The 25,700-nt window shown below is 38.7% G+C and overlaps 1 protein-coding gene across 7 annotated transcripts in view; it reads right to left on the reverse strand.

Moving 5' to 3' along the window:
* Positions 1-199: 199 nt before the first annotated feature.
* Positions 200-25,700, reverse strand: part of LOC120112442 (probable ubiquitin-like-specific protease 2B) — a 35,933-nt gene continuing 10,432 nt past the window's right edge. For 2 of the 7 annotated variants that reach the window (XM_039131886.1, XM_039131885.1), the window contains exons 7-16: positions 19,756-19,861; positions 18,033-18,101; positions 13,159-13,335; positions 11,457-11,657; positions 11,314-11,369; positions 11,140-11,233; positions 7,214-7,304; positions 6,105-6,224; positions 1,796-2,326; positions 200-1,669 (exon numbers count right to left, since the gene is read on the reverse strand). In XM_039131886.1, the coding sequence (XP_038987814.1) occupies positions 854-1,669; positions 1,796-2,326; positions 6,105-6,224; positions 7,214-7,304; positions 11,140-11,233; positions 11,314-11,369; positions 11,457-11,657; positions 13,159-13,335; positions 18,033-18,101; positions 19,756-19,861 (2,261 nt within the window). In that variant the 3' untranslated portion in view covers positions 200-853. Of the gene's footprint in view, positions 1,670-1,779; positions 2,327-6,104; positions 6,225-7,213; positions 7,305-11,139; positions 11,234-11,313; positions 11,370-11,456; positions 11,658-13,158; positions 13,336-18,032; positions 18,102-19,755; positions 19,862-25,700 lie in introns of all 7 variants that reach the window. The other 5 variants (XM_039131887.1, XM_039131889.1, XM_039131888.1 and 2 more) reach the window with 5 other exon arrangements.

The raw sequence follows: 25,700 nt of genomic DNA on the forward strand, positions 1-25,700 counted from the left end.
AAACTCTGATTCCGTGCCACAAGTGTTTTCCTTTTTTTTTTTGTAAACAATGTCTTGAATTTCAATTTACCAACCATACAATAGTACATAATTTCCAATACTAGACTTAACTAGATCATAACAACATGATTTTTTAAATATCCCATCAGTTTGGAAACAACATCAATAATTCCCAATCACATGAGCAACACTCAAGAAATTGAACAATTAGGTGCACAGTTTATCAGAGCTTCATTTGGCCTCGCGGAAACGAGTCTAATAATGTAGTGTACCCATGCGAGCTCATGGAAGCTGCGACAAGCCAAAAATACACAACCATCTTGCTCTTTTGTGAGAGGATGCATCTTTTTTAACAGATTCACCGATCAGACCATGAATCAAATAAAAAGAGCTCAATTGAAAGTTCCACACTTCCACGGTTAGAAAGGAAGACTTTGAAGCCAGAATTGCTATTTTCTCAAAAGGCCTTAAGGAGGGGCTCAGTTTCAAGTATCGACCAAATGCATGAGGCTGCAGCCTAGATGCTATCAACTCAACCCATAATATGCTTGAATTAATAGCTGCTCTGTATGTTCCCCTACTCTTGACACAATGTCTCGTGAAGAGCACAAGAATTGCTAAACAGTGACTATAGGAGAATAATTCATTGTGAAAGGCAAGGACACCTCAATTGGTTATTTAATGATGCAGCTAGCTAACAAAATCACCAATGCAGGTAAAGAGGGGAGATACCGAAAGACACCCCTATAAACACCCCATATCCTATCTGACCGTATACAGACAGCTAGTATGTCACAGAAAAATTTACAAGGTGCATTAATCAAGCAAAAATGACCAATTATCGGAGAGCCATTCAAGGGCAGTCTCTTGTGAAGCTTCGGGTGCGCCTTCTGCCTTCAGGGAGCATAACCTTCTGACGTTTGCAAGGTTGCTGTTCTAATCTCTTTGCAGTTAGCCTCTCATCATCGTCGTCATCTAATGAACTCTCATCATCAGCTATTACGATATCTTGACAGTACATGGGAGGAAGATTCTCTTCGCAAGGACCACCGCATAACCCACTCTCTGCTTCAGTGGTAACAACATTCTCGCAATCACCATCCATGCCATCTGCTTCAGTAACAGCATTGTTTTGGCCCTCTTCCCCATCTGCCCTTGTAGCATCCTGTTTCTGGCAATTATCACAATCTCCATCCTCTGCTTCAGTTATACTATCCCCAACCCTGGCCTCAGATTTTTTAACTTCCTTACAATCTCCACCATCCCCACCATCCTCCATGGAATCAATTACCTGGGAATTTTGATGATCCTCATTCTTCACATTAACAGTATCTGTTTTCTGAGAATCCTCGACAAAACCATCCAGTTGCTTCTCAGAAGAAAGAGAAGGGCTATCTGGAACATATCCTTTGTTCTTGGGCGAGACAGACTCTGGTTCTCCTGCTTCATGGTTCCAATCAGAAACTGTTTGGTCCATGTTAAAAGACTCAAGTGATGTAACATTTGCTTCCTTTTCTTGCATAGAGCTCTGTAATGTATCATGCACTCCCACAACCTCAGGGGAATACGAAGTCGAACAAATCTGGGAATTGGAGATTCCACCTGGTGGTTGGCAAGCATCGTTGTCTAGGCTTGAGGAAACAAAATGCAGACTCTTATCCACATGTTCCTAATCCACAAAGATACCATGTTACTCCACTGATAATGAGTAATGGATGTAATGAAAGAAATCATGCATCAAACGGGTATATAAATATTGCTGTAAGTGAAACTAGTCACCATGGAGGAAGAATACCACTACCCGACATGCTGTAGATGCAAGTTTCTCAAACGGTTCATCCTGTTGACAAGCATTTTCTGGGACCTCAGGATAAAACCCTGCAGTTGCCCCTGGTCCAAGAAGTTCTCGCACAACCAGTCCCACATTTTTATCACATTGAGTGACATCAGAAGATGTATTTGACAGTTCAATTTGAATTACTCTGTCAGAAGCAGGTCCGCATGAATAAGAAAGTACTGGCTTAGCCGGACTGCACGGCTGGGGAAGAAATTCTACTGCTCGTACTTGCTCAACATCATTTTCATTTCCTCTGTCAGTAGCAGGAGTTATTGAATCACCAACTGCTGGCTTGGCTGGATGGCATTGCACAGGAAGAAATTCTATGACGGGATCAGCCTCAATTTCAGGAAACCCAGAGAAATGTCCATTGGTACATGTTGTTGGCATAACTTTTTGAGAGGGGACCTTGAGAAGATCATATATCAGCTTCCAAATGATAAAACGCTTAAGATAAGCCTCAACGGGCGAAAACCAATCAGCACCAAGCTGAAAAAAAAAACCCAACATCATGTTAAGAGAAACATAGAGAGGCACAATAAAATAATTTCAGAATGATCTAGAGCTATTTGGAACTTCGGGTGAAAATGGAAGACTTTTCCAATGGGGAGGTTGGTTCTTAGTGGCACAGGAACAATGTAATAAGCATCCACATATGCCAAAGAAGGGATAGCTACACATACAAAGGATACATACATACATGTATGTATGTATATCTGTAGATATATACGTATGTAGGTATGTATGTATGTGTTGTGTGTGTCTATGTATTTATGTGTATATATGCAAGAGTATGTGCCATGCATGAATTCTGTACTTGTACTCTTTCACCCCCTGCAGAAACTGTGCGCGCGCACAACTGGTGTTTGCTAACTGGAACATGCAAAAACACTTTTCTTATTTCCCAAAAAAAAGGGATACATGCTATGCTTTTTCTATAAGCGAGAAATATGACAAACAGAACTACGAAGAAATTTGAAGGCTTTCTACGCAAGTACTGATGCCTTCAGCTATTCTGAGTGTAACAATCTTCCACCATTAGCCCAATAGGATGTGCTGTGCGCCACATGCATAGTTATGAAGAGCTGTTCCATGAATATTGGGTCCACTTCTAATAAAGATCTATCGGGACAGAATAAAAACTAAATAACCCCTTGTATCATTGAAGTTCTAGCTCAAATCAGAATCCAATAATATTTGCTATCCAATGTGACAATCTGATCCAATCTGGTAAAAATGCAAGTAGGTAGGTAAGGATTCTTTTCTTCTAAACTGAGCTTTGGCTGATACATTAGCACCGCAGCAACAACATCAGGAAGGAACCCGGGGCCAGTGATTAGCCAAATTTCAGCAAACAAGGTGGTTGATATACACACACACACACCCACACAGAGAGAGAGAAAGATAAGAACATAAATGCATACAGATATATATATATAAGATCGGATCATCAACAGATTGGATCACACTGTTTAAATTATGTTTGTAAGTGGACTGATAAATTGAATTCGACATTACAAATTATTGCATCAGAAACTCCTTATGGGATACAGACTATTGGATCAGGTTCGAGGCAATTAAGGTAGATCTGATCCAACGACAGGCCTATTAACACCGTTCATGCTGCACTATCAGCTTTCTAGACAGCTCAAACATGTTTATTCAAATTACCTACTTATGATTAGACTGCAGATTTTTAGTTAAATCCTTAAAAATTGCTTTTAGACTGCACAAGGGCGGCTCAATACATTCTGAGGCCTAAGGCGAAACCAATGAACGAGGCTTCTTTTTTTAAAAATAATAATTTTAATAATAATTTTTTTAATAAATATAAAATACTTAAAAAAATAAATAAAAATAGATAGCTATCAAGTACACTATTTCAACAAAGATACATGAATCCAACAAAGATAGACAAGAAGCTTTTTCAATTTAATATAATTCTTGAATGGAAGCACATAAAAGTAATTACTCTAAATGAAGGGCCATGAAACTGATTAAATAACTGAGATAATGCTTGGCAATACTGTTTACCATGAAAAGGTCATCCCATGGCAGTTCATGGTCAAGGTAGAGAAAAGAATTTGTCCATAAAGGAACCTCTCTATAAGAGAAAGTAGGGTCACTATGGGAAATTCACTCCATCTAATTAATAAAAGTCCCATCCCACCATCTCCCCTTCAAGTGAGTACCCAAGCAGCAACTGCAACATCACAGCACAGCAGCCATTCAACCCTCTCCCTCCTTTTCTCTCTCTACCACCCAAGAGGGGAGAGAAACCGAGAGGAGAAAGCTAAAAGAATCTCCACCCTCCAAGAAGTCCATCTCCAATCCCCCTATCTTTCTTCCGGATGGCCCAGCTGGATCAGGAGTAATGTGAGGGAAGGAAAACCAAGACCAAAACCAAAAAAGAGAAGGGATGAAAGATAAGAGTGGCTTCAGGCGTCTATCAAGCCAACCAAATCCCTCCTCTCTCTCCCCACCCAAAACAAAACTACTGTCCCCAACTTCCCAAATTGCCCCTCTGCAGGCCAGGAAACTCTCCACCTCCCTTCCATCAAGGGGGAAGACTCGTAGCCAGCTCCAGATCCCGTTTTATATGGGGCCTTTCCTTCCTTTTGGTCAGCCTCCTGGGGGCCTTCCATTGGCCCGGGGCCTTAGGCGACCGCCTCGGTCGCCTAGGGCCCGGGCCGGCCCTGAGACTGCAGCTCAAACAACTTGCTTTTTCGTGAGACTTTTGCATTTGGTTAGAACTAGAGCTAAAGAAAAAACTCCTGCATAAACTGCCCCAGATCCCCCTTATCCATCGGAAGATCATTTTTATAAAATGGGTGGAGAAAAATGAGCAACTACCATTTGCATAGACCAATCCTTGACCTCGATCGAATCCCCCAAGCTCACTCGAAAGCCCTTTTTCGCTCTATTCTATAAATGCTTTCGTCTTGGACTCTTTGTCTTCTTTTACCCCTGTGCCAACTCGACCGACCTTGAGGGAGGGAGTAAACAAGGCCTCGCCGTTTGAGAGGACCCCACGCCCTAAGGCTTCGCCGTTTGAGAACCCCGGCTTCAGCCGGCTTCCTCGGTTACTGGGTTACAGGTATTGAATGCCATCTCCGGGGGCGGGGACGATATTCGATACCGGTTTGGTTGTAGTCCCGAGCGAGGTTAGAGGAGTAGTTTTTTCTTTAATTTGAGTGGGTTCTCTGCCTGCATCTCTATATACTTCAATTTACCAGCCTTTTGGGGAAATGGATCAATAAATCATTTTCTTCATGCTTAAATTATCTTCCTGTATAGTTGGAAAGCCATGAATCAAGCATGCATGCTGGACTCTGTGGCCTTTCCATTTAGAGTCACCAAGAATGTTGGACTCTGACAATCTACCAGAAAAGTGGAAAATAAGGCAATAATAAGCACGGCTTCCCTTACATGCAGAAGACAGGTGAGACATCCAGAATTATTCTTTCAAGCAAAAGCACATGCAGGGCAAGTGACAGATCCTAGTTCTTACAATACTAGAAAAGCCAAAAGGACCACCCTCGCCATCAAAGGAAGAATGAATGTTAGTTTCCACGTCGTGGTTAAGAAAGAAATGTTGATTTTAGCTGCCGGAGAGCTTCCATTTCTTATAACAAAAAATCCATTGACAGAATTAGGCAAGTAGGAATACATAAGAAAATGGGATATATGAAATAGTTTTAAAATGATATTTCAATTGAATGAAAATTAAACATGTATTCTCGGCACCACTTGCAAAGAAGACCAGACAATACTAAGGATGATAAATTTAGTATTCCATGGGACTTGAACAAATCCATTAAAATCTGAATTTTTTTAAAAAGACTCTTCAAACAATTTGTTTAGCAGTGGGCAGTAACAGAGTCAGAAGTATCCACATGATCGATCAATCCATCATTTACAAGATTCTGGTTATGTTGAATGGCATAGAATATTTATAATTTCTTATGAAGTTCAATTTCTTTAGAACTCTTCTGCTGATTTTACATCATACTCGTGCAACTACCATGTGATAAGTTTAAGAAAAGCATGACATTTTCAAATGATCATGAACCGCGTGGACACTAATATATGAAGTATGGCAGGCCAAGTAAATTTAGTAAGAATGTGATAAATAAGTATAGATATTAAGAAAGTGCAAAGGGATAATTTCATAACTCACTAGTGAAACAATACAGGTCTTTCTTGTAGTTCCTTCCAATTTTTAGGCAAATAATTGTGAAAGATTACATAGAGAAAAAAGACTCACAAAACTGGAAAACTTTGTGATTTTGAAAGGGCTGAAATTTGCTGGAGCTTCTTCCAGAAACAATTCCACAAAATGAAGTAAGAAAAGGCCGCAATCAAATGAATTCTCCTGTTGTGGCAACTGAAACAAAAAGTAACAAGTGAGAAATAAGCGACTATTAAAACACAAAACAGGACATAATGGTTAAAGTTCTCCCAACATAGTGACTCAACCAAGAATTGCATGAGCCATAAAGCTAAGAGGGACATATAGAAGAAGATCAATGCCTTGGAAATATAAGATTCATAAGCAAGGATAACAAAAACATAAGTTTTGATCAAATATGGTGGAAGTAGGTTAGCATTATCGGCATAAATTCCATTAAAATAAGGAAAAAAGACAATATTGAACAATATTGACTTTGAGAATCTGTCAGGCAGAGGAGTGACCTAGTTGTCAAATGTCATGGTGAAATATAATTTTATAACCACAAAAAAAATACCTTAACCTAAAAAAGCTTATCGCATTTCAGACCTAAATTCACCAAAATGAAATCTGAAACTGAAATTATTGAACCATGCCAGTACACAGCAGAGCCTTAACCTAAACAAGCTTACCATATTTACATCCCGACTGGCTTAGTGGACCCATGCATCATCCAAAAGAATTGAGTAGATCCAACCAAAATATAATGCTCCTTCAAATATAAAATGTCTATCAAAGGATAGCCATGGAGAGATTTTCCTCTTTAAATTATCTAACATGCTGATATATTTAAATAAACATAGAACCCCCTTCCCCCCTCTTATCCTCTTCAGACTAACAAATGCCTAACAATTCTGACACTAAAATATTTTAAACAAGATAAACATTATCACAAGTTAAATATGCCATGGATGATGAACCTCCAAGAAGTATGCTCGCTAACACCTATAGGCTACACACTTCATAAATATGCCAACAAACAAGTAAAGCATTCATTCATACCCAAGGGCACACACAAGTTTCTAATTTCAATAATCAGTAACTTGACATTGGTAGCAAAAAGTGGATTGCGCATAATCTGGTACAATTAATAATAAAAGTTTTTTCAAGTTCAACTAAGCTGTCATTGAACCAGGGAAACGAACCTCAAGTGAGACATATCTTAAATTTGAGAACTTTGATGAATTATCTTCAGATGCTTCTGGATGTCTTTCCTTCCATTCCTCCCATAGGTAACTGCCAATCTCCGAAAAAGACAAGTAACTAAGAAATCACACTCATTAAAGCAAAATTTTTAATAATATTGCTGGATATCAAGTCCAGGGTGAAAGAAAATAAAGACTTTCATACCAGGGTCAAATACAAAGAAAATATGTCCTCCAAACAACAGTTCTACCAAGGCAAAGAACATTCCAAGTCCTTCAAAGCCTTTCAGAAAGTTTAGTGTAAGCAACTCTACATAATGCATCAAAGGTCAAAATGACCTTCAAAAAGTTTAAATATTTCAGTTATATATGTGTCAGTGCTGGAACTCTTTAATAGATGGATATTTCATTCAAATGACTATTGTGGTTAAGTTCCACAAGTTTTTGAGGACTGACATTTGTCATGTGCATTGCATCATGTAATTTGACCAAAAACTAAAATTAATGACATCCACCACCAGACGTGAGATGGGAAATTACTTTCTATTGTATGTATAATGTTAAATACATCTGTAGATTAAACAGTTTTTGAGCCATGATAAGGCCTCCTATGGCCAAGTCATTTAGGGACCCCTCTTTGATTTACCTAAAACTAATTAGAAACCATTCTAGCACCATTTGACCTTACCCAAGCCTGAATAGCTTGTGCTCAATTGATTGCTGAAACTATAACATTCCCCAATGAGTAAATCCCACAAGCATCCCATTCAATTAATAATTGTCCAAAAACCAATACTACCCTCTTTACTCAAAACCTAATTTACCCTTTAACAATATAACCTCACCTATCTGTACACAATCATATTCTTCAAAAGCCTAAAAACCCATGCTTGCGAATCCAACACCTCAAACCAAAAAACCAATACACACAAACCTCAGACATCCCGATCAATCATTACTATAACCCATGACGCCCAACCAACCAGCAGGGCCCACCAAGGTTGGCAGAACTGGTACAGGGCCCCGTACCGGTTTTTCGGCGGCTCGAGTCAATACGGGCCTGCATCGTGCTGTTCCGAGCTTGTACCAATAGAGGAGAGGGCACATAGATTATGAGAGAGAGAAAAAGAGAGAGAGAAGGGGGAGAGAGGGAGGAGAGAGGAGACCGGTGGACGGTGGACGATGGCGGAGGCCGGTGGAGGGCGCTCCGCCACCTTCTGTCAGCCTCTCTCCCTCTCCCTCCCCCTCTCTCCCCCACTCGCTCTCTTTTCTTCTCCTCCAGCTCCGGCAATGGTTTTTCTTTCCGTTGCCGAAACTGTACTAGTGAGCCGCCGGTACAGCTCGGAACGACCGGAATCCTCTGGTTCAGGACGGTTCCGCTGACCCTAGGATCCACCAAACCCATCCCAACCATTCGAGTCCATAAGGTCAAACCTCATAGACACCATATAAACATCATACGAGCAACTTTAAAGGTCAAATCTATACTCGTTTATTTCATATCACATTCAACGATTCTAGCATGACAACTTCCAACAAAATAGGCACATTAAAGATTATGGCACAGCAGCTTCCAACAAAATAGACACATTCACAGATCCTAGCAATATCCAAGTAGGCACAGATACTAAAATATGTTGACGCATATCTTCTTTATTATACCTATGTTCCTCTTGCAGCTATAGAAGTACCTATCCTTAAAGGTTTTAAAACTCAATTGCAGTTTTGGTTTTAATACCTTGGGTAGAGTTTTGGCTTAAATAATTTCAAAAGTTCTAGTCCATGTTTCAAGATTTTGATCTTTCCAAAAAAAAAAAAGAATAAAAATAATAAGATCAACAAAAGAGCATTAGAAAGTTATTATACAATATTTGAAGCCAGGGGTAGGTGTTGGCATAATGGTAAGGTTGATTCATTATGACCTACATGTCACGGGTTCCAAATACAGAAACAGTCTGTCTGCACATGGGGGTAAAGCAGAGTATGCTTGACCCTTCCACACCTTGCAATGGCGAGAGCCTCATGCATTTGAACATCCTTTTTTCTACAATATTTTAAAGTGCTTCATTATACAGGTTATAGTTTATGTAATTTAAGACTGAAGTTAAATTACATGCGAGTGAAATTAAGCATGCTAATATTTGTTATGCTGAATATACATATGTATGTGGTATATATGCACGCAAGATTTTAGATCTCGTGGGACAGGGGTGTCCCAGTTTCTCCATGGAACAGGACACCCCATTGTCTCGCCTCATACCGGCAGCAGCCCCGATCGAGAGTCCCATAGATATTATCCATCTCTCTCCCCTTCTTCTTTCCTTGTCTTTTCTTTCTTTTCTTTCTTTTTCTACTTTCCTTTCTTCCTTCTCTCCCCCCTTTTTCCCCTCCTTTTCTTTCCTTTTTCTTCTTTTTCTTTCCTTTCTTCCTTCTTTCTTTCCTTTCATTCCTTTTCTCCTCCCTGCCTTTCTTTCCTTTTTTTTTCCTTCTTTCCTTTCACTTTTCATTTCCTCATCTTTCCTTCCTTTTCTCTTCTTCCTCCTCAACATAGATGGGTTTCAAAGTCCCAACACTGTCCCGGTCCTATTTTCTCATAGGAACGGAAGAGCCCCCCTCCCGCTGGGACTTAAAACCTTGCATGCAAGCATGCATACATTAATTTCTTGAGCATCAGTTGTTTAAAAATTCATTATGTTTCATATTTAGTAGAACTGAAGATATATTGAATTTTCTTCATTATTTCTCGTATTTTTGAGGTTAAGACTCTATCTAGTCAAATGCATGCATTCGTTGAATCTTACATCTATTTCACATAAGTAGTTATTTTCTGAACTGTGTTGTATCGATTTGTTCGCATTAATCTTTACTATCTACAGAGCATCATAATGAGGGTTCTTTTGGACGACCAAACCCACCGAAACCAGGGAGTTTCAGCAGAACTGGCTGAAACTGCCCAGTTTTGGCAGAAATTAACCAACCAAAACCACCAAAACTAATCAAAACATGGAAGCGAGAATCAATTTCAGTTCAGGTTAAGCTGAAACGAATTGATTTTGGCCGAAATTTAAAACCTTGCTATCTTTTGGCCCATACATAAAATGCAAAAAAAAATTCAATGTCCATAATTCAGACAAATTCTGATGAAATTTAGCATGCATGAAGGCACGAGTAAGATAAGTAATTCATATAGGAAGCTTACTTACACATATAACATACTATGAACTACTTGTTTTCACTGGTTATCAACATAAAGTCAACACTCCACCTTTTCCACCCCAGCATCAGTCGTGCATCTATATGGACAGACCCACTTACCACATGAACTAGAGCAGGCACAAATATATGAATCTCAATACGGTTTGAGGGACTCCAGCAAATTTGTAGCTTATATAAGGGCCAAACTGTATTACTGCCTCATAAAGCTATAACAATACAATAATGCAAAATCAATATATTTGGGGCAAATATTCCAAGCTATCATTCAGAAGAGGGAATGCCAAATAGAACAATAAAAACTTCATTAAATAAACTATCACAGATGAACAACAAAAATCAAGATGAAAAAGCAATCAGTGACTACATAAGACTGCAATTGCATGAAACATGCAGAAGATTCATTATAGGCTCTCGACAATCATGGATGTTGTGTACTTAAATTATTTTTTAAAGGTAAAAGAGCACATTTATTTCATGGATAGTATACATTGAATTCTGTTGGAATACCAAATAGTGCTTGACCCTGGCCTTTCTCGCTCCATACAATATGATAGAATATGTACAGTAACATGTCTATCCTTGGCTGGAACAGGAACGACATAATACCTTAAAAACTATGACGCAAGGAAGGATTTTCACACATGTAAGCGGACATATTAGAAGAGGTCAATAAGGTGAATTATATTCAGGTTTAAAATAGATAAACAAACCTTTGAATAATATTCTTGAGACCACTATGACTGCCCTTAATGGAATCCATATGCAATATACAGGGCACTTTAGAAGACTCCTTTATGTCATCATCTGGAAGAAAACAATAAATCATGAGTGCAAAATAAAACTTGTGGAATAAAGTGTAAGAGTTTCACACAGAAAAATCTTACCTTTTAAAGTTGCTGCTTCTCCAGGATGACAAATAACAAGCAAACTCCAGTGCAAACTGTAGTTTGAGGTCATAAATTCAATTTAGCTTTTGAAGGTTAATTTCTTCAAAATTATCCAAAATATTTGAGAATAGTATTCTTACTTGAAGTTAACTGGTATGAAAATGTAATCCTTCTCAAATATATTTACTTTCCGTGTCCATTTACGAACACGAAGGAAAGCTGCTCTGCCTTCCGAAGCACTGCCTGGATCCTTGTCCATGTCCGCTAGTTTACGGAAGAAAAAACTGTTGAAGAAATGGAACCTATGCTTCTCATTAGGTTCAATCTTGTTCTTCAAATATCTACAATCAAGTACCACCACAAAAAAATCTCGATTTCAATATGAAGTTCCATATATACAGAGGTAATAAAAGAATATCCATATTAATCAGAAAGGATGCAGTTTAGTCCAAATATGAAAGAAGGCTGATATAAAAAAGGTAATAATAATGATGATAGCAATAACAACAACAACAACCATACTAGTTACTTCACATCCTTCTAGCTTCCTTTTTTTCGACCTTTTGGTAATGGAAGAAGATGTTTGCAGATGAGTGTCACGCCCCAGATCCAGGCTAGAGCTTCGTAAGCACTACTACGTAGGACACAAACAGGAACAGATGCACTAGCCAAAGGTCTCGTGCTTAGCTGTGCTGCATACAGGTAAGGAACAAGCACAGTGTATGCTGGTCCATGCAGATAGGCACTTTACTTCAAGTAGGAAAGATTATCCTTGACATCGAACTAGGCATTCTGGTTGATCTTGGTGTCATATATCAATGTCATAAATAAAAAACAAGTATACAGCAATTACATTAAACTAATCTGAATGGATGATTGAAATGGTAAAGGATTTCAAAAGTGAAATACACAAAGGCAACATTGTCATAACCATATATAGGAAAAGATGTAAGAAGGTTTTCTCCATGTCAACTGGCTACTTTTCTTGTATATGGTGGCCATGCTAACATTAAACATCATGATTGAGACTTAGTTATTGAAAAGCTTCAAATTAGTAAAGACTACCGGAAAATTTATTACTTTGAAAACCTCCCCAATGGCACTCCAGATTTTAATGACATGATTTATCCCCTTGGGATACCTATCTCCAAAAATAATTATGACTATGGAACTTCCGAAACGCAAATTCATATGATACCATGAAATGATTGTTTGTCTACATAAACAATCTCAATGTCAAGTACATCAATTTAACTGTGGTTAATCCTGCTTCCCCTTGTATGTCCTTGTTGAGAATTACTTATATCATTAGCATAACCTATCCTATGAAGTGGAGGTCAGCTGGTTCAAGCATTTGGTAGAGGCTATAACTTAACAACAATATTCAATTAAATGAGTAAAGGTGGCTTCTATGTTCTTTAACCATACATGCCTATTAATCTCATAGTTACATCAATGTAGAACGCTGAAAGAAAACTTCCAGATGAAGAGTTCCCATCTGTTTGTGCATGGCCTCACAGCCACGATTCAAGCATTGGTGGACTTCACGTTTCTGAGGAGCAAACATGATGCAAACGTGGAGCTCTATAGAGATGTGTGTCTAGAAAGCTTTCTGCATACCAACCATCAAAGTGCCTGTGTGCATGTGTGAGTGTATATTATACGCCAAGCATCAGAAAAATCAAAGACATCCAAACAAAATAGATCAAATTGACAAGGCAATGAATAACTACTCATGCTTCAATTGCATGTTATACAATGAAGACCATTCCTTGGTACAGAAACATATAAAACTTGAATTTGCAACTCAAAAATCAAGCAGAAGCATTTAACTTCTCTTACTTGATATAAAAGTCAATAATTGTGTCATTGACAAAAGTTTCTGGTTGTAACAGCTCAATGTCTCTTTTACTTATAGAGACAGCATCAGGATCTCCTTTAGGGTAGATAACATCTTCAAAGGGCTCCACAATTCTGAGAAGTCCATAATTCTTTTTGTGAGCAAAAAAACCATAATTTCTAGTAGTATTACAGGAAAAAAATAAATGCATTAAAAAAAGATAAACAAGTAGTTGAAGTGTCAAGGCAAACTAAAATTGAAAAAGTAAGTATAAAAAGTTAGCAAATTTCTATGCTCCAGATAACATTATTTTGCAACTAAACAGATGGTTATGTAAACCCAGTTCCCACATTCAGTTAATAAATCAAAATCAATCCACAATCATGAAGTAGAATTTACTTTAGCAAAAGAAGTTCAATGCCACAAACTCAAAATCAAGCATATCTAGAACTACCTAGCGTATCCAACAAGTCAAAAGTGGACTTGAAGACCCATCCAAGGTTGAATGCAATCTTCACAACCTCAATAGCAAACCCCATACTGGTATCATCCTGCTATAATGTCAGTATACCGAGTACAAGGGTTAGTTCAGCATATATATACTCGGTATTCTTGTATCATGTATTGGTTCGGTTTCGGCACAGTACGGTATGCTCGGTACACACTGGTAAGGCTTACCATATTTGAATGTGCTAGGGATCCATCTAATGCAAAATCCTAGCATGGGATTGCCCTAGCAGAGGGATTTCTGATTTCGAGTAGGTTTTACTCAAATTAATTTTTTTATGGTCTTACTACTTTAAGGAAGATTTTGAAGGCAAATATGAGTCTACTTAAAATGGTCCTTGAAAACTACAAATGCAATCGTTGCTCAAGTTTTGACAACCGATAAGATTAGCTTCTTTCTCTCAAGTGCATGCAAGGTTCGCCGTATCACCTCGAACCGCCCGGTTCAAGGCATATTGTGTCGTACCAAGGGCAGGCAAACCGGCACGGTTCTACCTCTCCGTTCGAGAAACCGGCAAGGGCGGGAGAGAGGGAGAATGGCAGAGAGGAAAAGAGTAAGAGAAGGGGAGGGAGGGCATGGGAGAGGGAGGAGGGAGGGAGAGGGCCCCTCCCTGGCCCTTCGTCGGCCTCCTCTGGCCAACCTCGTCCCTCTCCCTCCCTCCCCCCCTCTCTCTCATTTCCTCTTTCCCGTTCTCCCTCTCCCCCGCCCTCCTCCAGTGCTACTATATCAGTGCAGGCTCGGCATAGAATGGCACAGTATCGTACCGAACCGTGCCACCGAGCAATCAGTACGGGTCCCAGTACTGGCACAACAATCCTTGCATGTTAGTGTCTATTCTTCATAAGGCGGATTCCTTTCAACCCTTGGTGGATTACAAGGGCACTAATGGTTGTGGAATAAAGCAAGCCATAATTTCACCGACAATTTTGGTATCCAATACAAGCTAACAAGTGTTTTGGTAGCACAAGTTCGTTAATTTATTACTAAAACCCTAAAACTTATCATCTTCCCTTAGTCACTAGCTTGCAATTCAAATTCACATATTAGAACCCTATCACTTGTTCCGCACCAACGAGGTGTTATTTGGTCTAATTCAAGATTGGTTTGTTGCTTTAATATTGTGTTACAACAATCATGGTTCACAATGCTACAACATAGCACTTACTGTGCTGGGCCATCACGAGCATGCACCAACATGCCTATAAGGTACTCGCTTTATCAGCCATATTGAACAATACCAATTCAATATACAACCAGCGCAAACCAAAAGTGAACAGATCCTTCTTTTGTTTCCTTGCATTATCCATTGTTTTCTTCATTTAGGATGCGGGGAGCTTGTTTTCTAGCATGGATAGAAGCCAACTATGCCAAATTGACAAAATCTTTGTGCAATTGATGAAAGATCACTAATAATTTCTGATAAAGTGTTGTCATATGATATAGTGTTTTCATTGACTCACTAAAGTATGTGTTTTAGCAAATGATTGCCATGTATCCATCATCTAGGGGCTATTTGGTTGCTTGCAAATAGGTCAACACAAATTCTATTCCAGAAGTTGCATGTAAAGTTCTGCAATTGTTTGGTCACCTACAATTTATTTGTAAGGCTGCAACTTGGTTAGAAAAAAGGCCCCATAAGTCACAGCATTTTTTGAATTCAAAATTGCCTTCAAAAGATTTTATAACTTGGAGTTGCAGGTTGGGTGGGAGACATTTTAAACCCATTCTAATATAGACAGCAACATCATCACCCCTTCCACTGGGTTGGAACTAGGATTTAACCTCTGGAGGTCCCATATACACACAATATAATTAACAATATATTATATAATAATTTACTGTAGTTATACATACTCCCCCCTTATGACACCATTGGCAAATCCATGGTCCAAGAGCCATCTCCCTCCCTCACCAGTTGCAACCAGTCCTCTTCCATTTCTCTCTCCTCACAACTTGCATCACCTTCCACCATCATCCTCTTCCCACTCCAATGTCTACCACCTCCTCTCTCCTCTTCCACCTCTCCAAGGTCGGCAGAACCGTCCCAAACCAGACAGTTCCGGCCGATCCGAGCCGTACCGGTGGCTCACCGATACAGTTCCGGCAACGACGGAGCATATCATGTCCTCCAAAACCCTCAATCAATAGGAGTTTTTTTCCCTCCCTCCTACTATGTATACTATACAACACTTTTTTCTATTTTTAGGATATGAGGAGGAAACGAGACTCATTGCTGAAGCCGGAGAAGGAAAGAGAGAGCGAGCGAGAGAGGGAGGGAGAGGGAGAGGTCGGGAGGGCCGGTGGGGACTGGCGGAGGCCGGCGAGGGCCATGGGGGGCAAGGCCGCAACCGGTTCCCCTGTTTCGAATGAAACAAAGGTCCGACCGCGGCCTCCACCGGCGTCCGCCACCCTCCCTCTCTCTCTCTTTTCCTCTCCACCGGTGTCCGGTTCGTCAGTACAAGCCCGGCACAACCCGTACCAACTCGTGCTGCCGGAAAACCGGAATAGTGCCCGGTACCGGTTTCTCCGACCTTGCACCTCTCTCGTCCCTCTCCTTTTCCACTGCCCCACCACTCTCTCCGGTGACTTGTCTCAACCATGACACATGAAACTTTACCTTAATTAATTAGTTCATTGTGATCATTTACAGGTTACTACACCTCTTTCAACACTGTACAACCAAACACAACAAATGGATTTGCAGATATCAGCATTATTGTTAGCAGTGAGACTAAGGTGCAAGGCACACCACAAAAAAGCAGCCTTTGTGACTTTGTATGTGATCATGGGTGGCTAAGACTGTTGTGGCGTGTGCATATGGATTTTTGACTGCTTGTGGGTGTAGCTGAAATTGTTGAGGTGCCTATGTCCATCTCTTTTTGTTGTGCATGGTTCTGCTACATACATATACATACATAAACATGTACAGATATACATAGATACATGAATCAATGCATATATATGCATATACATACATACATATGTATAGCACTTTTTCCTTGCTGACGCACACATCTCACTTTGCCTTGCGCTTGGGCTCAAAGATACTTTAGTGCCTCAGCATGCCTTGAGCCTTTGATAACTCAGGTTATCAGTTACATGCAACCAAATAGAAAACAGTTTTTGCAACTACAAATAGAATTACACCATTTCTATTGGCAATTGCAAATCCTTTCGTATGAAAATGGATTCACAAGTAACCAAAGAGCATGCTAATATCTTGTTTTTGGTGCTAATACGGTAAGGTGTAACACTATACCATATTACGTTGTAGAATGTATTGCATAGTAATAAGCAAGCATGCATGCCCTAACTTTTGATTCTAGTGTACTATTTTCTCAAGTTTAATACAAGTTTTCTTGCATATAAAAATACCTAAGATCCTTAGAAAAAAGTCAGAATATTTAGAAATGAAAAGGAGGCACCAAATATGTGCTTCTGTCTAAGCCCTTGCATGCCATGAAAACTAGCTGGATGCTCACTGTGTGCCAAACATGGGCATGGTAAGTCATCCAGCATGTACTAAGCTAGTGCCTAATCGGCATGGCACCAGCACAAAACACTTGAATCCATGAAAGAATTTAAGTGAAGAAAGAGAAGAGTATACCACAAATCTATTTGATACGTGTGCTTACCTGCTTTGTGTCAGAGAGAATGACCTTCAATTCCCAAGGGACAGCAAGTCCCAAGTTTATGCGAAATTTTCACACTTAGACCTCAAGAAAACAAAAAACAAGCATAGTAAAATGAAGGAGAGCTAGTGGGTACACCAACTAGTAAACAAAGAGAAACAGAACTGAAATAAAAAATAGATGCACGATGAGTACCAGTCAACACCACCGATTCAGTTTTCAACACACTACAAAATTATGCTCATTATAGCCTCTCACATTTGCTGGGTGTTGCTTCCCCTGATTTTTGGTATTACCTTGTTATAAAAGCTTTTGCTGCTTATTTTCACCTACCATTCAACATTTTTTTTCGCTTTCAGTGCTCACTTGATACATTTTGCAAGAGTAATGATATCCATGTACATCATCATGTACCAAGCCCCCCCCCCCCCCCCCCCCAACCTCCTCTTCCCTCTCCTCCAACACTGCATTATGAAAATGATACAAAACTAGGAATGCACGTTACAAACAGATCTCAAATATGCACAAACGAGTGTGTGAATGCATGTCGGCACACATAGAAACCTATCTATAAATACAAGCTTATACACGTTGTTGTGAAAGTGGTTATTTGTTTACATAGATATGTGTCTGTGCATGTATTCAAATAAAATTAATAGTTGAGCAGTGAATATCAAAAATTACTAACCAAATAGCACCAAAAAGAAATAGGCATGCTAAGGCTAGTCATACTCACTCAGTAAAGCATTGCCTTGAAAACAACATATCAGGGACCAAGGTGTCGTCTCCCCCCACCAGATCATCACTGCAAACACAGATCATGTGTTGCAAAACAGCCATTAGACGAACACAAGCTCAGTCTGATAATCTTTATAGCTGAAAAGATGGTTAAACATGCAATAGCTAATAGTCTTCATCTGCAGGAGAGATACAAGAGCACTAACTAAAATACACATAACATAAAGCTTTCAATAGTTGCAGTAAAAATATTAGTGATGTTACACAGCAAAGTCAAGAATGCATCAAAATATATGAGGCCACCAAGGAACATTTTTTAATTAAAAAAATGCAGGAAAAATATGCCGAAAGAATTTAAGCAGATGAATACAGTTGCCTTAAAAAATGTTATATAAACTGTAAGTGCAAGATTGCATTATATTATATTTATAGTTGAATGTGTCGCACAGATACTAACAATATTCGCCACAAGTACACAACAGTTGATTATTTCATCTTTCAGTGCCCATTTTCCAAGCATTTCTTCATTTATTTCAATGTATATGGCTAACTACTAACTACCATCAATTTTAGGTCATTTTCTATAATTTCAAGTTAAAAGAAGGGATTCTGACTCACATAGCTGCAGATATAATAAAACCAAATTACTCATTCTAGTAAATTTTCAGATAGACAAAGACTTGTCAAATGAATTTTCAGTATTCTGACTAAGACAAAAACCTGCAGTACCCCCATTGAAACATGAGTGATAAATTGACAAAAACTATATAAAATTAAAGATAGACTTGTAAATTTTGACATCATTAGAAGTAATTGTAGTTAAGTTCCATGAACTTCAGAGAAATTTAATTTTATTTCAGATGTAAGAGATATTTTTGAATTTCGAGAAATTTTATAAGGAGAAGAAAGAGAAAGAGTCCATAGACTCCAGATAGCAGATTGAGTCCCCTTGATTGACACAACATTCACGAGATTTTAACTGAAATTGATGAGATCTTTGCTCAAATCTTATTAAAAAATGATGATCCACACATGATTGTAGTTAAGTTTCTCCTCAAACTTTATAATTAAAATCTAGATGTTTGCATTTGGTTATTACTTGATGCTAACCCAGATATTGAGTAATTATTTGCATGCAGTTTTGTACTTGTACACGTTAATTTTTTACATATTAAAATAGTTATGCATTGGCTAATCTAATTTTCAAGAGAACTGAACAGTGTATCATGCATCAAGTTGATTTGTCCCATGAATTTTTGAAAATTTCATTGTTTTTGATCTATTTTAAGCTTATATATTTTCAGGCTTCCCTTTCTGCTCAATTTAGAGACTTTCTGTCTGAATACCAAAACCATATATCTAATTATCCAAACAAAACCAGATATTCTAAATTCTGTAACATAAGCTTTCTTGTATTGTTCTTCAATTATTTTCCTAATTTTTTGTTATATTTAATGATATTCTGACCAAAACTTTAAACACAGATTGAAATTGCTGAAATCAAAGTCTGGTAGGCCCGAGTAAACCAGATCTATAACTGAGTTTCTGGAGCCTGGACTTGAGGAAGAGATAAACTACATTATGTAGTCAAGATAGAAGAAATCCCATTGCTACAGAAAACAAGATCATCTCTTTACCTATAGATCGGGAGTTCGCTTAAATTTCCAAATGCATGAACAAGGGTATTTGTTTTCTAATAATTTTGAATTTTAAAATCTTACTTAGGAAGAGCGTTCCATATATCTCCATATCTTTCTGCCAGATTCCTGATTTTCTGCTCCTTTTCAAACCAATGTGTATCAGCAATGGCAAATATTATCTTCAATTCTACAAGTAATTTCAATTCGAAAAGATCATGTCAGTCAGCCCATCAAAAAGGGAAATAAAAGAAAAAAGTGGAAAATTTAAAACTAGCGGAAAAAAGATTGCAAGACCCGTTAAATGGGGAAAAAGCAATAATGGGGCATATATGATTGACAAGCTTCAGCGAGATTAAAAAGCACTAATAATATACTGATCTATCTGACTAACTACATATAAAACCCATGCTGGCAAGACATGTATGCAGAAACATATAATGAAACATGGAGACAGATAGCTCTTCAATTTGTTCTTGTATTTCCTTAGAATGAGAATCTAAAGAGCAATATAATAGTTAACTACAGATAGCAGTTCAAAATTTTAATTTCGTGCAGAATGAAAAGTTCCTGTTAATTCAGTACAGGAAATTATATTACCAGCCAGAACTGGTTTCCACACTCAGACACATGGTCTAGATCATTGAAGATGGCACAAATAGAGCTATAGTAAAATATTTTTTACTCAAATGAATGCAGTGTATGCCTGCAACTTATACATAATCAGCAACCACCAAGTTAATTAACCTTTCACAACAAACAAGCTAGCATAGAAACAGAATCATTGTTGACAGTCAAAACCAGTGTTTAGAAACCCAGTCAACCCTCTTGAGTAAATCTGTTTGACCCGTCCCCCACCAATTTTTATGGGTTGGTTCAAACGTAAACCTGAAAATTGGTATAATGACCCGAATGGTTCAACCCAAAGAAGGTTGTACCATCCCGAACCGCCCAGTTCTAGGCATACAGTTCAAAGGCGAACCAACATGGTTCTGCCCCTCCATTCGAGATATCCAGCGAGGGAACGAGAGAGGGAGAAGAAAAGAGAGGAAAAGAGAGGCGGGGAGAGGGAAGAAGGGAAAGAGTAGGAGGGAAAGGGACGGATTGCCAACATCACTTAAGAAAGTTCAAAAAAAACAAAAGGGGCAGAGCCTCTGTTTCGTGCGGCCGCCACCTACGGAGGATATGGGGGCTCGAAAGCCCTCTCTCTTTTCCCCCCTTTCCTTCTCCCTCTCCCCCTCCCTTAATAGGTCTGGCTTTGTCAGTATGGCTCAGAACAGAAAGGCATAGCACCATACTGTACTACCGGGAAACCAATACGAGTCTAGTATCAGCACAGCATACCTTGGTTCATCCATTCAAATCATATCGTTGAACCAAGTTTGACATGTCTAGGTCCTAAAAACAAGAAGAAAGAGAGAAGGGCTTGGTTAGCTCTCACGTGGGATCAAAGTTTCGTGGTCAAACCTAGAGGGGATTGGGGCGGCATGAAAAGATCTGGTGGTATCGAACACAGCCCAGCCAAATACAATGGAATCCAAGGTTAGAGGACATGACCATGTCAGAGCAAAGATGAGGTGACAAGAATTCGTGGGAGGTGAGGCGAGAAGATGTGATCTCATGGGGGCCAAGGTGGTGAGACGACAAGCCCGATCAGAGGGACAACAAGAGCTGGTAGGAAGCGAGATCTAATGGGAGGCCTAGTAGACAATGGCGGTGAGACCTAATGGGAGGTGAAGTCTGATGGGAGACCTCAATTGGAGAATGGTGGAAGAAAGCTCTAGCAGTAATGGTATAGTGGGAGCCATATATTTGGGAAAATTTCCAAAAGCTATAGCTTTTAGCCGCTCAAACCATGGGTGACACAAAATTTAACGGAAAATCCATGACACAACCACCAATGGCAACTTGGTCCAAGTCATTAGGTTCCAAACATTGGCCAAAATTCAAAACAGCTACTAGCAATGTACCTACTCCTCTAAGCATTGGACAATCTATATGTAATAATCATATTGTTCAAATGTCTGCTACCAACATCAAAATCATTTACCAAGATCAGCTCAAAACCTACAACACCAGAACAAATTACTTGACATGATAGTGTATCTCTTGTATTGTCCTACTACTTTTTTAGCAGGTTTTATGTTAAGAGCAAATGATACTAAAAAGAGATTGGCTAGGCAGGCCTAAAATATATTAGCTATCTACATTACTAAGAATTCAATAAACAATATTTCATATGAACGTTATGAAAAAGAGATAAGAGGAAAAAACATCAATAACAAAAATATGAAACACCACAAAGATATGGACAATGAAAATTAAGATGAATAATATAATATAATATCATCCACCAAACATAATAAACAACGTCCATAACAAACAGATGTCCAAAATTGAAACACAAAACTATTTCTTTACCACATGAAAATAAAACCAATAAGAATGAGAATTAGTTTATAGGTAAGATTATATCTAATAACATATACAAAATAGCAGTGATTTTTTATATCAAAAGATGTGTAGCAATGAGAGTGTATATTCAAAACTGATTGAATTAATGCCAACAATCAATCTAGACTTTAGTACAAGCACAACGCACATGCACTTAATTTAAATTCAACGACCATTTAGTAATTAATATACTAGTTGTTGTCAATATGAACATTTAATAACTAGGGATAACTAATCAGTTGTTTCTTGCAGTCACATTATTGTATTAGTTGTAACATCATTATTTACTAAATAACGCAAACAGAACAATGCTACCAAGAGTCAATGAGGAAGTAATGGTTTCGTAACATTATTCAGGAGGGGAAAAAAAATTCACTAGCCACTGTGGTTTCATGGTGCCTAACTTGGGCCCACCATGGAGCGTCATATCAGGTTTGCAGCTGGCATGGCACCAGCCACAGGCTTTAACACCATCTAAACCACCCAGGGCTGTGGTCTGATAGCTGAACTCTAAAACCACTATGGTAGCCACCGTGATCTTTTTTCCCAAAACAACTTTAGCACCAATTTGTACAACCGACTGAAAAGGCAGAAAATGTTTGTAACAAGCATCTGCCAACCCAACCCAAACTGCCCCATCTGTACCAACCCAAACTGGTGCAGAAGTGGATCAGTTTGGATGCTTGGTTGGAAAAGGTGCAGAACCGATCAAATGCTATTTTAAAGATTCCAAACCAAGCAGAATGAGTGGTTCTGCTCAGTTTGGATTTGATCTGACCAGCATATACCAATTCGACCGAACCATTCCTTTAAAAAACTCTTCCCCTCGCCAAACTCTCTCTCTCTCTAGATCCGCCCTTCCCAAACTCTCTCGATCAACTCGCTTGCCCCCCCCCCTCTCTCTCTCTCCCCCCCCCCACCCACAAACTCTCTCAATCGCTCACTTTCAATTCCTCCCTCTCGACCTCAATCGCTCACTTTCTATCTCTCCCTCTTGATCTCAAACTCTCTCAATCACTCGCTCTCTCTCAATCTGCCCATGGAGCCTCTTCGCCCCCTACTTGGGCCTCCGGTAGGATGCAGACCATGGGGGATCTAACTTCCCATGGTAGGTATGCAAGCCCCGATTGTAAGTGATGGCTAAAAGACAACTTAAGCTAATTGGTTTTGACGTGTTGTCCCATACAAAATGAATGAAGGATCAAAAACATGGTTTCAAATTCAAAAGTCCAAATGAGTTCCAATTTAAGCAATTTTGTTTTTTTTTTTTTCTAGCATTGATAGCTTCAACCTGAAAGTTAAAGATAAATCCAAAATGTGAATCAAAAATTAAAAAATAAATAAGTGAAGAAAAATAAAATTAGTCCCTAGTAATAACGCGGACATCTTTCAAAATATATAATGGTGTATGGGACTTATGCCTAAAACCAAGCCCAGTCCAGACTAAGTCAAGCATGACCCTGACCTGAGCCAATATTCTTTTACACATGATTTTAGACCCAGAACCAGCCCATTGGCAAACTGGGCTGAGTCAACATGACCATGAAAAATTTTTAAATCCATCAGGTCTAGATGGGCCAAACCCAACCTAAAGTATTTGGGTCTAGGATAGGTCAAGTCTGGAGTTCAAGCTCAATGCAAGATATATGAAATCTACACCATCCATTGTATGTGTTGAAGGAAAACTAATAATGACATGGACAAGCGAAGAAAACTGAAGAAGGGTATTGGTGTGGAATGATGCTACTAATGACACGGACATGATCTAGGCTCAAACATAGTTGAGTCCTCAAGCTACATATAGTGTTCATATACCTAACCTACAAGTCCAAACATGGCAAATGGATAGTGATGAAGAAATTAGGAATTACAACAAAACTATAGGGTATTGGATTAAGTCAGATCGAACCAGGTTCATGGTTGGATTTGGCCAGATCATCTAATGTTTGACCTATTTTAGACCCGATTAGGGCACAGGTCGGGTTGGGTAGGAAAAAATATGAGCAAGAACCTTCCCAGTTTTGAAAAGGGTAATTTTTCAGACAACTTAAGGGCATGTTTGGTTCGTGATGGAAATCGGAATTGGAAACAGAATTAGAATGGAATGAGAATCAGAATGGCCATACCCCCCAACATGTTTGGTTCGTGACTGAAATCAGAATCAGATTTGAATACTAGGGGAGAGTAGAAATTAGATTTTGGAGGATTGGGGCATTCCCATTTCCTCCTAGAATCGGAATGGGAAAGAAACTCCCCCGGACCAAATGGCTAGAATGGAAGTCACTCATTCCCATTCCCATTCCAGAGTCCAACTCCCCCCAACCAAACATGCCCTAAGAGCATAACAATCATGTTGGGGTGGACCTAACTAGGCCAGGTCATGGGATGACGAGACCCATTGGTAACCCCACTTATAGATATACTATTTGATACTTAGACCCTTCTATAACACTACTTATAGATCTACTATTTGATATGTAGAACCAATTGTAATCCTACTTATAGATCTACTATTTAATACTTTCACACAATCAAAACATATATAAATATTTGTTGAACATAAAATGCTCAAAAATTCATGTTAAAAGTTCACTGTATCATTAGCAATCAAAAATCCAATAGCAAAAATATTTATGAAATGTAGGCTCTAGGATAGGCCAACCTATGTCCAAAAATTTTCCTTTCCTCCAATGCCTTTGAAATCAAAACATCTTGGTACTTCCACATGTTCTCAACTTGCAAATTTCAAGTTTATCTAGGGAAAATGATTCCATACATTTAAAGAAACAGAAAAAGTATGCAAATGAGAAAGAATCTATAAATTAGTTTCAGCTAGGAGAGCCAAAATTGACCCTAGTTTCAAATCATGGTTAAATATTCTGGCCATACTTCAATGGAATAATGAGATGGAAGAAGAAATATTCTAATAAAGGTGCGTGAATGAACTGGTAAGGTACATTTGGAGTGTAATCGGTAAGTTGCATTTGGAGTGTTATGCAACTGACTAATGCCTTGACAAGCTAAAGGTAATTTAATAAGACTAGGACAAGGCTTAAGACTGTTGTACACTTCAAAATGTTTGGCAATTAGAAGTGCCTAGCACATAAGATGTCTGTGGTAGAAATGAGAATGTTGGGATGGATCTGCAATAGAACTTCAAAGAATAGGGTAAGGAACAAGTACAATGGAGGCATTGTAGAGTGGCACCAATTAAAAGTAGAGTGATGGAGAGACAATTAAGATGGTATGGACATGAGCAACGAAGATCTAAGAAATCACCAATCTGGAAAGCTGCCTAGATCTACATTGAAATGCCTATATAGAGGGAGGACCTAAACCAAATGTAGATGGAATTAATGAGAAAGGCTTTAGAAAAGTTTAAAATAACAAAAGATGTTGCCCCTAATTTGATTGATGAGAAGAAGGATTTATAAACTCCACAATAACTAATTGAAACAATGATTGGTAACTATGGCTCCCAGCTACTCTTAAGAATAAAAAGTTATCACCTTGGAACATGGCATATGCCCCAGTTAAGTCTATCAAAGTAGAGTATGAATGATATATAAGCAGCA

Source organism: Phoenix dactylifera, chromosome 11, assembly GCF_009389715.1.
Source record: "Phoenix dactylifera cultivar Barhee BC4 chromosome 11, palm_55x_up_171113_PBpolish2nd_filt_p, whole genome shotgun sequence".
NCBI classification, from domain to species: Eukaryota; Viridiplantae; Streptophyta; class Magnoliopsida; order Arecales; family Arecaceae; genus Phoenix; species Phoenix dactylifera.